We start from the raw sequence: 16,469 nt of genomic DNA, 5'->3' as shown, positions 1-16,469 counted from the left end.
ACTCTGAGCTCAACGAAACTGAATGATCTGGGCGATTTAAAAAACTCCATGTTAAGGCTTTCCCGGTCCTCTGCAAAGCGAAAGTGGGCTGTGACCATTTTCTAAGTACGCCAAGAAAATACGAAATGGAGCCCGGGATTTCAGAGCTCGATCCCCTGACTTCCATACACTAACGAGGTGCCGAGATCCCGGAACCGGGGCTTAGAAAGCTCCGACACGCCTCCTCCGGCCTCGGGCGGACGGCACCCGGAGCCACGGCGCGGAGCGGCCCGGCCCCCCGGGAGCGCGGCTCGGGAAGGCCCGGCGCCCGCTCTCCGCGGTCCTAAGCAGCACCCTCGCCACCAGCCGCGAGCTTCCCCCAGAGGCGCGCCGGGGGGCGCCGCCCGGGCCCCGTCCGCTGCGCGCTCGAGGCAGCCCATCTCGCCGGCGGAGGGTGCGGGACCCCGTCTCGACGCTCTGAGCTCGGCGAACCCAAAGGCCACCCCGCTGAATCCGGCGGCGGCCGCGACGCTCTGGCCACTGGAAGCGCCACCCCCCCGCGGTCGCGCCCCTCGCAGGCTCCGCCTCTTCCCCTCCGGCCGCCGCCCCGCCCCGCGCCGCGAACCCAAACACCGGGCTCCCACTGCGCGCGGCCGCGCGTGATCGCCGGCGCAGCCGAGCCCTGCGCGCCTGTGCCTGCGCCGCCCGCCCCAGGCCCCGGCCTCGGCCGAGCGATGCTGCTGCTGGCGGCCGCCTTCCTCGTGGCGTTCGTGCTGCTGCTCTACATGGTGTCTCCGCTCATCAGCCCCAAGCCCCTCGCCCTGCCCGGGGCGCATGTGGTGGTGAGTGGCCTCCTGTTGCTGCGCCGCCGCCTCCCGGCCCGCTCGGTCGCCCCGAACCCCGGCGCGCCGGTCCGCGACTCAGGCCGGGCCGCCGACGTCCCCTTCTCCAAATGGAGGGTCACTTGCCGCCCTCCGCCCCGGCACTCTCTGTTCGGAGGGCCTCGGGGACCCGCCCTCCGCTGCCTCTGGCTCCTCCCGGGGCCGGAGAGCGGGGCGGCGCGGGCAGCGCCAGCGAGCTGGGTCCCCGCACTGCAGGGGCTCGGGAGGCGCTCGTTAATCCCCGGGGCATCCCTGGGATATTTTTGTCCTCGGGTTTCCCGATGAGTCAACTGAAGAGCAGGGAGGCTGAGAAACTTTGCCAAGGACACCGCGGTCGGTGGCGACGCCGGGCGAGGCGCGCGGTCCCGGCGGGGTCGCAAGGAGGCGGGCAGCGGTGAACCGGGTCCCAGCCTCCAGGACCCGCCGAGGCAGCTGGGAACTGGAAGGTGGCCTGTGCGAGTGACAGTTGCCAAAGGAATCCAGGAAGTGACTCACCTGGCGGGGTCGGGGGGGTCGGGATTGCTCTAAACCCGGTGGTGGGCTGGCAGTCCTGGCTAGCGGTGTTGGGTCGCTTCTGTCCAGTCTACACTGCCTGTCTCTTGTGGGCTCAGCCTGGGGTCGGCTGACTGCTGTCCCAGTGCAATCCTCTGCCGTCGTTTTGGAGTCCGAGGGATGAGCCGAACGACCCGGCTAGTTAGTGCTTTGGGAATGAAGGGGATCTGGATGGATTTGGGTTGTTTCTTACCAGAAGCTCATGTCTTCAAGGATCCCTTTTCTGCAGGCGGGGCACCTTTCTTAAACAGAGGGAATGCCTTCTTACTTGCGCCCAGCACGTCTCATTTTGCTGTGGCTTTCTGGTCCGTTTTCTTACTTGCTTTTCTCACAACCCCGGGGACATTGAGGCGGGAGGTTATGAATAAGCAAAATTAGTTACTAAGCTGGCAGTGCAAATCCTTCTGGTGCCAGAGGTGACATATGAGTGTCTCCGCTAAAATCCGAGCCTGTTCGCTGAACTGGGATGGGATGGAATGGTCATTGCTTTTAGTGTGCTTTAAATCGGGACAGAGTCTGTGAATGGGAACATATATTTTCTTTAATTTCTCTCATAAAACTATTAGTGTTTTTCCAACTCCTGCTATTTCTGATGTGGAAGATAGAGGAGGAAGTGAGTGTAAATTCATTAGAGAGGGAGAGAAGAGCAAAATTTTACAATCATGCTAAAGTCTGAAAGTGTCACATCTGCAAGAAGACTTCTGCCTCAAAAACGTGGCTTTAAAAGTTGGGTTTTTCAGAAGTGGTGTTTGCAGAGCATAACTTGTAAAAATGTAAAGTCAAAGCAGTAATGAAAAATTTCATTCAGTGTTTATAAGAAGGGACTTTCAGTTGATGTTCACTCTGGTCCTACCAGCCCCATCATGCTTCTGCGGGCTGTAGATAAGATAATAAACACATCTCCTGGGGTAGATTCCGAAGAATTTCTTATTTTCACCATCCCGTTTTAATATGCCACTATAAATAATATGAGGATACATGAATAATGCACATGATGTCACCATCTGTCTTCTTTTTTAATATCATAAAAAGAGTGAAAGTGTAATTTTTTTTTCTTGAGATTTGTTATGACTAGACCCAGTCGTGTTAGAAAAGGGGCCGGTGTTTAGAATGTCTTGCTGATGGTGAAGCATGAGCAGGCTTAGGTCATAACTTGTTTTGTTTTTAGAGCGATTCTGATAAACTAGTGTTATCTCTCTAATTACAGTGGTAAACCTATTCAGCAAGTCTTACACAGTATATACTTATTTAAATCAGCTGTTTTTTTTTTTTTTTAAGCTGTTTAATTGACTTGGTGAGCACTAGAAAATCAAGTCCTCCCTTTTGGAGAGATGGGTGGGAGCAGCTGTCCTTGCAGCAAAGCACCCCTTCTCTTGCCCTCAGTAACAGGTATATGGTGCGAATAAAGAGATAGTAACATTTAAAACAATATTTGCAATGAACAGTAAGAGGGAGTGACAAAGAAAGGAATTAAACTGTTATCTTTAGGGTCTCACATCTCAATTTACCCATGGCCGGGCAACTCAATACATATTTACCATTTTTCTCAGCCATTAGGAAAATCTCTTATGTTTTCTTATACCATTCAAGAGTAACATAGTCTAGATGGACTTATGTATATTCTTAGATACCTTTTATGAATTAGCTGGCTTGGCCTAGAAGGTCAGTTTCCCATGAACCCTGACCCAAAAGTTGAAGTCTTATTCTTGTTTTTATGGACAAATCTTATAAGGGTAACCCTGTCCTTTGCTGTGCAGTAATTTTACATAGCTTGCTTACCTATTACAGTCTAGAAGAAAAGCCAGCAATAATCAGAATAGCTAGCATCTACATGGCACTTTAGAGCATATAAATTTTCTCAATAACCTCATCACTTCAGCTTCTATCAATTCATTGAATAACAAATAAGGAAATTTTACTTACAAGTTTTTTTTGGCACTGTATTTTTTTTCAGGGAAATGGCATCGTACGCCATTTTGCAAATTAATGTAGACAAGTATTTAGCAACTGCTTATGCAAAGTGCTGTGCTAGGAATGAGGGAGATAACTTGGACTTGGTGCTTGTTGTTGGGGAACTTCGAGTCTGGTAAGGGAGATAAGGCAGGTACAGAAGTAACTGCATGAGGTAGAAAGTGACAGGCAAAGCACAGGACAGAGTCCAGAAAAATTTCTTGGAGGAGGAGACATTGAAACTGGCCTCTGCAAGTTAGGTAGGATTTGGAAATGCAGCTGTGGGAGATGTTGAGTGGAGGGACCTCTAGGCAGCAGGAGCCACATCATGAAACAGCCAAGGACATTTTTAGGGACCTTGCTAATTGCTATGGAATTGGAATATCTGGTGAAAATTAATAAGCCAAAACTACCCATGAAATATTTCAATAGCAAAGAGGTCCTCAGAGGCAACTGTTAGCTGGGGCAGCAGGTATATTTTTACAGTAACCGGTAGATAATTGGTTAATTTTCCCAAAGAAATCCCTTCATTAGTGAGAAGTTGAGGCTCAAGAGAAAGTAGGGTCGTCCCATGGACATAGGTACATTGTGTAGGAGGGTGTCATGATGATTTTAAAATCATGAGATCGATTGGTCAGAGATGTTCTTTACAGCATGGTTTATATCTAACAGTAAAATATTCGAAATAATCTAAATGTCTAACAACAGGGAAATAGTTAAATATGTTTTGATATGGCCGTTTAATGGAATATTGTAAAGCCTTTTAGTTTTTTAACCTCAGACATTACAAAATAATGTTTTTTAGAGTAGGTGCAAAAATGTGTAAGGACAGATGCCTCTCTGACACTTGCTTTCCCCCCTCACCTGACAACTCCAGGCCCCCCACTCCCCTGGCCCATGTTATATGATGTGTATAGGGAGAATGACTAGAAAGATAATGTTACATTCGTATTATTAAATAAAATATATATTGAGTCCTTCCTATATGCCAGGCACTGTACTAAGCGCTAGGAATACAGTGGGGAGCCAAAATAGAGTTGGTATTTTTATGGAGTTTATGGGGTGGTAATGGAAGAGATGGTTGTGAATCAAATAATCACACAAGTAAATGCATGGCTGTTTGATTATGGAGTGATGTAAAGCAAAGAAAAAAAAGGATGCAATGCTGAAAAGTGGGTTGCGGTGGGGTAGAGGGCAGTCCATGAAGGCTTTCCTGAGGTGGTGAGGTAGAGCTGAGATTTAATGGGTGAATCGATGCCAGTTAGATGAAAAGAGGGGAGGAGGGCATTCCTGGAAGGGAACATAGAATGTGCAAAGACCCTGTGGTTGGAGAGAGCATAGAACCAAAAGACAGCCAGTATGGCTGAGCTATAGATGGTGAGGGTTAGACTAGTGCAAGAAGACAAGCTTTACTTTTCAGTATTTCCATGTGACCATGTGTTACTTTATAATAAGCAGTCATTTAAAATATCATAAGTATATGCAAGTGATTATTCTTTTCATCTCCTGTAGAGCTGGTCATGCATAGGAGATGTGTAGTAAAGAAATGGTTCATTTGGATTTGGACTCAAAGGCAGACTAGTGTTTTTTTTTTTATTTTTACTTCTTAATTTATTTTATTGAAGTATAGTTGACTTACGATGTTAATTTCTGCTGTACAGCAAAATTTTTCATATTTTTTTCCATTACGGTTTATCACAGAATATTGAATATAGTTCCCTGTGCCATACAGTAGGGCCTTCTTGTTTATTCATTCTGTATATAATAGTTTGCACCTGCTAATCCCAAACTCCCAATCCATTCCTCCCCCACCCCCCTCCCCCTTGGCAACCACAGGTCTGTTCTCTGTGTTTGTGAGTCTGTTTCTGTTTCATAGATAAATTCATTTGTGTCATATTTTAGATTCCATGTATAGCGATATCATATGATACTTGTCTTTCTCTGTCTGGCTTACTTCACTCTGTATGATAATCTCTGCATCCATCCATGCTGCTGCAAATGGCATTCTTTCTTTCTTTTTTATGGCTGAGTAGTATTCCATTGTATATACATACCACATCTTTATCCATTCGTGGATGTTTAGGTTGTTTCCATGTCTTGGCTATTGTAAATAGTGCTGCTGTGAACATAGGGGTGCATGTGTCTTTTCGAATTAGCTAGATGTACAGGGCACTTCCCCCTCTTGTCCCCTGCCCCCCCGCCACAGTGAACTCAGAAAAATATCATAGGTGTGAAGTTGATAGCTCAGTACTGGAAACAATGCAGGCCCGGCTGACAGTGTAATCTTTCCATGTTTGCACTTAAACTCCATTCATTAGGTCTGGGATGAAGATGCTACACTAGCTGAAGATTTAGTTCCTGTAGGTTGGGTTTTAGAGCCCATCATAGTTATTTTAGATAAACTTCCCACAGAAGGGAAATTTCAAGTGCTAAGATTTCTTAATTTTTGCTTTTAGGTTACAGGAGGCTCCAGTGGCATCGGAAAATGCATTGCTATCGAGTGCTATAAACAAGGAGCTTTTATAACTCTGGTTGCACGAAATGAGGTAAGTCTTCTAGGTTCATTACTATTCACCTACTAATTCATCATTACATCAGTCACAGAGGCTATGCGACCGTCACAGTGTTCACACCTGTGGGGAAATCGCTCACGTCTGTGGTTGGAGGTGTGATTCCTGAACCACTGGTTATTTCTTGTATTTGGGACAAAGACTTCTTGGCTGAAGCCAGGTTAGTTCCACAGATATTTTTTCAGTGCCAGCAACTCTTAGGCAATATCATGGACACTGCAGATCTAGGAGTGGCCAAAACCTAGTTAAGCGCACACCTGGCCACGGGAAGCCGGGGGGGCCGCCACCTCCCCGGAGGTGCCGACAGCAGCCATCGTGGGGCTGGTTCCTGAGTCCTGAAGGATGACGTGTAGGTGTTTCTCTATAATTTGCTTATGACATGATCTCCATCTCTAGTGAAACCCAGACCCTGCAGGGGAATCTCACTCTTCTCCAGCAGTTTAGCAAAACATGTGTCTTTCTGTGCCGAGTCACCACAAGGTCTCTTTTTCTTTCTTTCTTTTTTTTAAGTGTCTTATTCTTGCCAGAGCCCAGAGTAGTGACACTGTATTCCCACGAGCAGTCATGGCGTCCCCTTGCTCTATGGGCGGGGGAAGGACCACGGCTGTCCTGCCCATTGCTTGGATCACAGTGGGTGCTCCAGACATCTTTGTTGGATGAAGAAATGAAGGGAGGGATGATGGAGAGAGTGGGCGCTCCAGGGCGGCATCGTTGATTGGGGATTTTGGCTTCACCTGTGAATAAGGAGGGCGGTAGTGTGGTGGCTGCCAGGTAGGGGTGCTCAGCTGAGCAGGGCCCAGTGGGGATGGCAGGTCACGGAGGACCCAGGGGAGATGTGTAAATAATGACACAGAATTAGGCTTGGGCGTCCATCATTTCTTTTAAAAATGAAGAAAGGCGGAATTAGCTACCTTTTATTTATCCCCTGACCCCTCCCACAACGCATCTGCTTTGGCATTGAAACCACCTTCCGTGACTGAAAACACGACTGTGATAAAATGGCATTTTGTGCGATTTAGACAATGCTGATATTTGACAAAAGGCAGATGAAAAACGAGGCAGGGAGGCCAGCATTTCAGGTGCTCAGAAGCTCATTCTGTGGTCCTGGCATTGCTGGAGGTGAATGAGCCTTCTGGCACTGAGAAAGTCTTTATTTTCTAATGTAATTTTCTGTTCTGATTTTGGTAAAGTCAGGTGGTGTACATCTTTATTAATAGAGTAATATAATTTTATTATAGGCACATTGTTGTTTAGAAAACCCACTTGTCTTTCAGAAGGATTCCCCCCTCCTTTTGTTCTTCTCTGCTGTCATGATGTATTTAAATTTCAGCTTTTATAGCCAATTAAGGCACTGTAAACCGATCTCTGTCTTTTTGAAAATGACTAAAACAAGCAGAATTGAGACCTTGGAAGAATTACACAATTACATGGGTTAGCTTTGCTTGTCCTCAGAGTATCTTTGAGAGTATCCAGGCATAGGTTTACCTAGTCCGTCTAAAAACTGATTTTGACTATATTTGCTTTTTTAGTAGAGGAGGAAAACATTGGATGATCTCGTAGGAAAGCATTCTTGACATGGAATCACATGTACCCTTAAGTTTGGGAAGCACTGCATATCAGTATGGTTGTTCTTGTTTTATATCTAAGTAACGTCAAATTAAAACATTTATTAGAATTGATAGGGTGACCCTTAGCAATTAATACTGATAACAGGGATTTTGAGGTTCATTAATTTTTATTATTATCTTTCTCTGCAATGAATTTAAAAACTTGCTTCCACTTAGCCATAGCTTAGCATACTTTACAGCTATGTGTCCACCATAGCTCTGCAATATGGGTGCTGTCCTGCGTGTTTTTTGGCATTTAATAAATTCTTGTACAACTAATGGCTTTTTCTCTCCTTTTAAACAAACAAGTGGACAAATAGACAATCAGTAGAACTAATTGTTCTCTGTTACTTTCAGGACAAACTGTTGCAGGCAAAGAAAGAAATCGAAAAACACTCTATTAATGATAAACAGGTAAAAATCACTGTCCTCATGACGCATTTTCTATACTAATCAACACAGGTGTGCAGAGGAAAAGAAGAGGTACTTCAACTGTGAATAGTTCATTGAAAGCACGTAAGCGTTTCCTAATTAAAATACATATTAGGCTGTCTTTAAAAAGATGAAATTGTTTGAATTGTCTAGGATTTCATGTTATTACCAAAAACAATGTATAGACTCTAACACACATACACACACAAGTGACCAAATACCAGAATGCTTTCCTAGAAAATGATTTCATTTCAATTATTTAAATTAACTTAAGGGGAAGGAGGTATTAAATTTTTTTTTTGGTTGTGGAATTTTTGACGAATAAAATGGTATGTATATTATACAATATGTATTTTAGTATAAAACATAATAATAAATTGATAGCCACACACTCATCACCAGCTTAAGAAACGGCATTTACCAGGGCCCCTGAAGGCTCCTCCGTTCCCCCCATCGGCCTCATCTTCCTGTCTCATTCCTAGAGGCAACCCCCGGCTTGATTTTTGTGTTACTTCTTCCATTGCTCTTTAAAAATAATTTGACCGTAAATGCATGGGATGCTGAGAAGAGTATTATTTACTTCTGCTTCTTTTTTTTTTTTTTTTAATTTATTTATTTTTGGCTGCGTCGGGTCTTTGTTGCGGTGAGCGGGGGCTACTCTTTGTTGAGGTGCCTGGGGTTCTCATTGCAGTGGCTTCTCTTGTTGCGGAACACAGTCTCTAGGCACACGGGCTTCAGTAGTAGCTCATGGGCTCTAGACCGCAGGCTCAGTAGTTGTGGTGCATGGGCTTAGTTGCTCTGCGGCATGTGGGATCTTCCTGGACCAGGGCTCGAACCCGTGTGCCCTGCATTGGCAGGCGGATTCTTAACCACTGCGCCACCAGGGAAGTCCCACTTCTGCTTCTTTTTGAACTTTATGGCATCATTCTTATTTTGATAGCTTTATTGCGATATAATTCACATACCATAACGTTCACTGATTTAAGGTGTACAGTTCAGTGGTTTTTCGCTTATCCACAAAGTTGCACAGTTATCACCAGGATCAATTGTAGAATGCTTTCATCATCCCATAAAGAAAGTCCGTATTCATTTACAGTCACTGCTTGTTCTCTCCCAGCCCCCTCCTAGCCCTAGGCAATCACTAACCTACTTTCTCCCTCTAGGTTTATATGACATCATTTTTTGTGTACTCTCATGCAACTTTATTTCTTCACCTGATACTATTGTTCAAATTCCTCTCTGTTGCTGCTTAAAGTAGTAGTTCATTCTTCTTTTTTTTTTCCTGCTGTCTAGTGTTTTCTTGTCTGTATAGACTACCTTCCATTCATCAGTTCTACTGTTGGTTGGATACTTAGGTTGTTTCCAGTTTTTTTGTTAGTTTGCTTTGTTTCTTGCTATGACTAAAGTTTATCCCTTTGTGCACTTGTGCAAGAATGGAATATACCTAGAAATGGAATTGCTGAGTTGAGCGTATGCATCACCAAAGTGTTTACACTCTCACCAGTAGTGGTCGTTGACTCTTTGTCAACACTTGGTATTGGCAGACTTTCTAATTTTTGCCTTTCTGATGAGTTTTAAATGGTGTTTCACTGTAGTTTTAATTGCCTCTTTTCTTCCCACGAGAATATATTAGAGAACTTCGCATGTCAATATAAATAAGTCGGCCTCATCTTTTAAAACTGCTGTGGCATACTATTGAGCACCCCATCGTTTATTTAATCTGTTGCCTCTTGTTGGCTGTTTGTATTTTTTTTTCTTTTGCATTCTGTGCTGCACATAAAAATCCTCATCCACCTCTCTTTGTGCACCTATGTGAGTTTTTCTCTAGTACCGTGGCCTCTGCCTGTATCTCCTTCTCTGAAGCCCACAAACATTGGAAAGCTGCCAGCTCAGCAAATCTCCCCAGTTTTTTGTTTTTTTAAATATAAAAAATGTAACTTCTGATAGAGAATGAAACATCATCCAGAACCACAGATCTGAAATGTCCTGGCTGAAGGCCAGTCCCGCCTGCTGCTAGCACCATCTCTGCTCTGGGCTCTTCCTTGTTATTCACACTCCTTCATCTGTCAGAGGTCTTCAGGTCATGTGGAAAGTTCTTGACTTGCACATCAAGGAAGGCGAAGATTATCCGGGCTGGGCTGGGCAAGTGGGAGCCTGATCCTGCCACTGGGCCCAGAGCTGGCTTGTTACTCCTCTTAGCAAAAGCAGTGCCCTGGGGGCATTCTTTTTCCTGGTAGTTTGTAAACATTTTTTTTGAAATGTCACTGACCTGTGGTATAGGTTTTATTCACAGTAAATGATCTAATACTGTATGAAAAGACATGTTTAAAATTAATTGTATGATTCCTACTCTCTTTTTTTTGTTGTTTTGGGTTTTTTTTTTTTTTGCGGTACGCGGGCCTCTCACTGTTGTGGCCTCTCCTGTTGTGGAGCACAGGCTCCAGACGCGCAGGCTCAGCGGCCATGGCTCACGGGCCCAGCCACTCCGCGACATGTGGGATCTTCCCAGACCGGGGCACGAACCCGTGTCCCCTGCATCGGCAGGCAGACTCTCAACCACTGCGCCACCAGGGAAGCCCCCCTACTCTCTTTTTTAAAAAATGTCTTCTGTATGATGATGGGATAAAATTCAAGGCCAAGCTCGCTAGTCTGGAATATTCCAGGTTACGTTTGCGAAGGGGCTTGTTTCCTTTTCATAGGAATTTAGACCATTAGCATGGGGTTCCTTCTTGCATTAAATACAACTTCCTGCCTGATGTATCAGTCCTAAGGGAATGGGGCTCTTTTTATCCAACCCTTTGGCCTCACTTCTCACATCGTGGCTTCTTAGAGCTGGAAGGGATCTTGCTCGTCACTAGCCTGTGACACTGTTACTGTACAGGTGAGACCACTGCAGACGTCTTGGGTTCCGCTCGGCTGGTGAGTGAAGGGACGGGATTGGAACCCGGCTTCCCCAGTGCTGTGCCTGTTCTTCCCACCACATCACACGGCCCTGGACGTGCAACTGCACCTGGGTGCATATCGTGGGTGTGTGCACCCTTCCGTACACACGCGCTCTGTCTTCCTCTTAGCTCGACGGCCAGTCTCAACAGGGAGGAAACCATGGAAAGGCTGAGAAACTGCAAACACCCTTCTGCTTCTCTCAGTGACCTCCCTGGGAACATAGAACCTTTCCTATGTCAGAGGCCTAAGCTCTGATTTGAAAACATTGTCTGAAAAGGAAAGTTAAAACAGTAGCTTGGGCTTCCCTGGTGGCACAGTGGTTGAGAGTCCGCCTGCTGATGTAGGGGACGCGGGTTCGTGCCCCGGTCCGGGAAGATCCCACATGCCGCGGAGCGGCTGGGCCCGTGAGCCATGGCCGCTGAGCCTGCGCGTCTGGAGCCTGTGCTCCACAATGGGAGAGGCCACAACAGTGAGAGGCCCGTGTACCGCAAAAAAAAAACAAAAAAAACCCAGTAGCTCACTGTCCCCATTAGTGTTCTTAATTTCTATTTCATAAATTTCTATCAAAGTAAGCACCGAAGGGCTTCCCTGGTGGTCCAGTGGCTAAGACTCCACACTCCCAATGCAGGGGGCCCGGGTTCAATCCCTGGTGAGGGAACTAGATCCCACAGGCATGCCGCGACTAATAAAGATCCCACATGCTGCAACTAAGACCCAGCGCAGCCAAATAAATAAATGGATAGATAGATAAATAAATACATACATTCCCCAAACAAAGTAAGCACCGAGATACATGCTTTTTCCCCCTTTTCCCCTCCCTCCCTCCCTCCCTCCCTTCCTTTTCAAAGACTAAATGGCTGAGCTCTTCCCACCATCCCTCTGTGCTGTGCATCCCTAAACATGGCCAGGTTTGTACTAGGTGGGCTTGCACTCCGCTTGGTGACCCCTCATCTAGAACATCTGTAAATGGCAGGTCAGTCCAGAGTCAGGGACCTCAAGCAAACCTCAGAGTGAACCAAATGTGACTTGGTTCCCCCTCGGCTCCCACAGGCCCAGATCTGCCCTTGGCCTAGTAAGACGATGCCACCAGCTTAGCCTCCCAGCCCGGCTGGACTAAGGAGGCTTCTGGGAGTAGAACCTGTTGACTTATCTCTTTATTCCACCTACTGGTATTGAATCCCAAGAGGGCAGTGATAGCTCTGATATGGCTCCAAGAGGAGTATTTTTTTAAACGTATTTATTAAGTTTGCTATTATTTTTTGACCACTTTATTGAGGTAGGATTTGTGTACAATAAACCACACCAATTTAAAGAGTTCAGTTGGATGGCTTTTGACTGATGTATCCATAAATGCTTGTGAAACCACCCCTGAAATCCAGACACAAAGCATTGCCATCACCCCTGGAGTTTGCCCTGCCCCACTGCACCCCGTTTCTCCCTCTACTCCTGGGTGCACGTGGCTTGTGATGTACTTTCTGTCACTATAGGCTAGTTGCATTTTAAAAGGAGAGTTTTTACATTTCTCTTTCTAGCTTTAGTGAGGCATACATAGACAAAAATTGTATATATTTAAGGTCTGCAACATGACGATTTAATATATGTTTACACTGTGTAATAATGACTGCAAACAAGTGGATTAACACGGCCAACACGTCACGTAGTTACCGCTTTTGTGTGTGTGGTGAAAACACTTCAGACCTACTCTCTTAGCAGATTACAAGTCTACAGTACAGTATTAATACCAGTAGTCACTGTGCTGGGCATTTGATCCCCAAAACTTATTCATCTTCCACCTGAAAGTCTGTACCCTCCAACGAGCATTTCTTTTTTTTTTTTTTTTTTTTTTGGCTGTATGTGGACCTCTCACTGTTGTGGCCTCTCCCGTTGCGGAGCACAGGCTCCGGACGCGCAGGCTCAGTGGCCATGGCTCACGGGCGCAGCCGCTCCACGGCATGTGGGATCTGCCCGGACCGGGGCACGAACCCGTGTCCCCTGCATCGGCAGGCGGACTCTCAACCACTGCGCCACCAGGGAAGCCCCCAACGAGCATTTCTTAAAACATTCTTCTGAGTTTGCTCAAACGGGTTTTCTTCAAGAAAGTGCTCCCCCCACCCCATTTGCCTCTCCTAATTGCATTGTCAGCAGATTTCAAACCCTGCAATCTGTACCTCCAAAACTGGACTCCTTATCTATTGGAAAAAAATTGCCTTTAATTAAAAAAAAAAAAAAAAGTTCTTTTAAAGGTGGTTTCAGACCCCTGCATAGCTTTGATTATTTTTTTCTCTGTCTAACAGGTGGTGCTTTGTATATCAGTTGATGTATCTCAAGACTATAGCCAAGTAGAGAATGTCATAAAACAAGTAAGAGGTTGGGTTAATTGGAATTAATCCGCTCGCCTTTCGATTGGTTTGCCATTTTGGTGTGTGGCTTGGAGTTGACGTATCTTCCTTGTAGATTTAATAGTTTTATAGATTTTATCTATTGGCATTGATGAGCTACTAAGGGATTCTTTTCTTCTCTTTCCTAATGCTCACTCTGATACATTTTTCCAGGCACAAGAGAAACTGGGCCCAGTGGACATGCTTGTAAACTGCGCAGGAATGTCGCTTGCAGGAAAATTTGAAGATCTTGAAGTTAGTACTTTTGAAGTAAGTAAAAATTTGTTTTTTCCTCATTGGGGTGGCCCACGCACTAAAAGGGAGGACTCCTTCCTAGCTAAAGGCTTTCTGAATGAAATAGGTGAAACGCGTTCAGATTTAACAGAAGCTGGAGAAAACTAGAGGATGGACAAGATTTTAGTCACAGTGACCATCCAGCCTTAGAAGTTGAGACAAGTCTCTGGACCTTGGTTTCCTCAGCTGTAAAATGGGAATGAAACCTCCAACCTGACACAGATTACTGTGTTGATTCACTGAGGTCATATCATCAAGAGAGCTCTTTGTACGCCAAGAGAGGCTGGATTTTCTTGTCAAGTATCAGTGTCTTTAACAATGAAAACCCAAAAAAGGTGAAGAGCAGACTCTATAGAGTTTTGAAACCAAGAGACAAAGATAATGCGTCATATTCATACTTACGTTTTTAAGAAGGTCAGCCAAAGAAACGCACATCAGATTTGAAGGCTTTCTTAGGTGCAAAACTTGTTTTTCTTTTGTTGACATTGCATCAACCATCTCTTTCTTACTGGTCTCTAGAGCCTTCCCGGTAGCCATGGGTTTTGAATGATTTGCTCTGAAGTTAAAATGCATCCTCCTCTTAAGGAAGAGGAGACTCCAAGAGCAGCAGTTTAGACATCTTGCTTCTGGCAGACTGTGGGAAAAGCACCGTAAACTCTGTGATTAGGTGAGCTAGGCGAGTCCAGATGGAGACGGAAGCAGAGGGATACCTTAGTGGGGACTCTAGCGTCTTAAGGCTCCTTTATCAACTTGGCATAAAAGATAGTTGTCTTGACCTGTAGGCCTTTATCTCTAAGTATTGACAGGGAGATTTTGAAGATTTTCTCAACAGCTGTGTAAAAAATCAGTTGTGGGAAGTAGTTGTAGTCTAGGTATGAAATGATGAGGGGAAAGACTTCAGAGGTGGCCAGCGAAAGAGGAGTATGTGTGCGTGCATACATGCGTGTTTGCATGCGTGTGTGCGTGAAAGATGCTATAAAGGGAGAATCATCAGACTCACCTTGACCGGCTGTGGACGGCAAAGAGGATCGAGGTGTAAGTAGTTACGTGGCTGTAATAAATAAATGCCTAGTTGTAAGGCTAAGACCTCAGGACGTGGGGTGTGTCTAGGGACAGAAAGGGAGGGATTGTTTCTGTCTGTGTGTCTGGTGGAAGTCCGCAGGTAATGGAGTGAATGATTTGTGGGGATTTATAACTGAGAAGAATAGAAGGAACTAAGAGTATAAGACCAGGTGACTGTGTGGGACTTCCCTGGCGGTCCAGTAGTTAAGACTCCGTGCTTCCACTGCAGGGGGTGCGGGTTCGATCCCTGGTCAGGGAACTAAGATCCTGCGTGCCACTCGGTACGGCCCAAAAAAAGACCAGGTGACTGTGTGTGGCTATCAATGACAAGGAGAACACGTGAAGCAGGTGAGATGAAGGAAGAAGTAAAATACATGTATAGAATATGCAGCATGCTGAGATATAAAAAGAAAGCACAAATCTAATCTTTTTTTAAAAACTCACTTTATTCTCAGCCTTCAGTCTCCATCACACTCTCTCCTTCCTTCTGTCTGTCTGTCTCTCATTCTCTCTCACTTGCGTTTAGAAAAGCCATCGATTTCTTTCCCACCCACCCCAGTACCCACGCACAGAGACTATTTGTTGCCCTGTCCCCAGCAGCATGGGACAGTAGGAAAAAAGCTGGCCTTTGGCATCAGACTAAACCAGTTTTAAATCTTAGCACAACTGGTTTCAAGTCGAACCATTTACTAACTGTGATCTCGGGCAAACCGTTCCTTTTCCTTCTGGCCTCAGGTTTGCCTCCGTCCTCGGCCTCCATCTCTGTGAATGGGACGTACGGCTCCCAGGGCTATGAGGATGAAGCAGCATAATTGGGTGCATGATGCTCAGCTCAGGGTAGCTGTGTGTAAATATTAATGTCCTTCGTCTTTTATTCATTCAACCCACAAATATTCGAGAAAGCCTCTAGTGAATCGAGTGTCATTCTAGGGCCCGGGGATGCTGTGGTGAGCAAGAGAATAAAGCCTTGGCCCAGCTAAGGTGGGACAGACCAGGCAGGATCCAGCGGATCAGCAGTGTGATTACAGATGTGCTAAGTGTTGATACTTGGGGGAAAGGAAATGGGAAAGGAAAAGAGGAGGCTCTTTTACACAGTGTGGGAGGTGACCCGAAGGACAGGCGCAGAGACACCAAGAAGGAGATCAGTCCGGAGAGCCAGTGGCCGCAGGGGCCCCGAGGTGGAAAGGGCCGGGCAAACTCCAGGAGCTTGACTGGGAGGCCAGGAGGCCAGAGCTTCCTGAGCCCTGGGCATGTGGGATGGGGCCACTTTAGATTTCAGTTGAAAACCTCTGAAGGGGTTTAAGCCAGGCAAGGGAGTAGTGAGATCTGCATCGCAGCTTTTAGAGGCTCTTTCTGCCTGCCGTGTCAGGAGACTTTTAGGACTGTCAGGATGATTAAGACAAGGGTTGGTGATGTCGGAAGTGGATGGAGGTGCCGGCGGGGGTCACCGTGGAGTGAGGGTGGTGAGAACAGAGGCCAGCACGGTGCAGGGGCTTAAGCAGCTGACAGGGGATGTTGGAATTGGCCTCACCTCCGAAAGGACTGGGCTTTAAAGAGGAAGGCTGGTTAACCCCAAACCTGTTGCTCTATTCCAGTGACAGGGCCTCGTTCCAGGGATTGTTTGCTGTGGGCCCCGCCGTCTCTGGCCATCACCCCTCTGCCCCTGGCTGCCCTGAGAGGAGGCAGGAGGCCACCGTGCTGCAGAGGGCATCTCCTTCGCAGGCCATTTATTCTTTTTTAAAGGTTTGGTAGAATTCACCAGTGAAGCCTGAGGTTTCCTTTGTGGGAAGGTTTCTAACTTTAGTTTCTTTAACAGATGTA

General features: G+C 46.0%; 1 protein-coding gene across 3 annotated transcripts in view; it reads left to right on the top strand.

Moving 5' to 3' along the window:
• Window positions 1-591: 591 nt before the first annotated feature.
• KDSR (3-ketodihydrosphingosine reductase) overlaps window positions 592-16,469 on the top strand; it is a 35,907-nt gene continuing 20,029 nt past the window's right edge. For 2 of the 3 annotated variants that reach the window (XM_082640757.1, XM_082640758.1), the window contains exons 1-5: window positions 592-821; window positions 5,819-5,908; window positions 7,897-7,953; window positions 13,209-13,274; window positions 13,467-13,562. In XM_082640757.1, coding sequence (XP_082496883.1) covers window positions 714-821; window positions 5,819-5,908; window positions 7,897-7,953; window positions 13,209-13,274; window positions 13,467-13,562 — 417 coding nt within the window. In that variant the 5' untranslated portion in view covers window positions 592-713. The remainder of the gene's footprint in view (window positions 822-5,818; window positions 5,909-7,896; window positions 7,954-13,208; window positions 13,275-13,466; window positions 13,563-16,469) is intronic. The other variant, XM_082640756.1, reaches the window with a different exon arrangement.

Source organism: Mesoplodon mirus (genome assembly GCF_964341445.2).
Source record: "Mesoplodon mirus genome assembly, chromosome: 13".
NCBI classification, from domain to species: domain Eukaryota; kingdom Metazoa; phylum Chordata; class Mammalia; order Artiodactyla; family Ziphiidae; genus Mesoplodon; species Mesoplodon mirus.
Note: the sequence above shows the minus strand (reverse complement) of the source record. Positions and strands in the feature narration are given on the sequence as shown.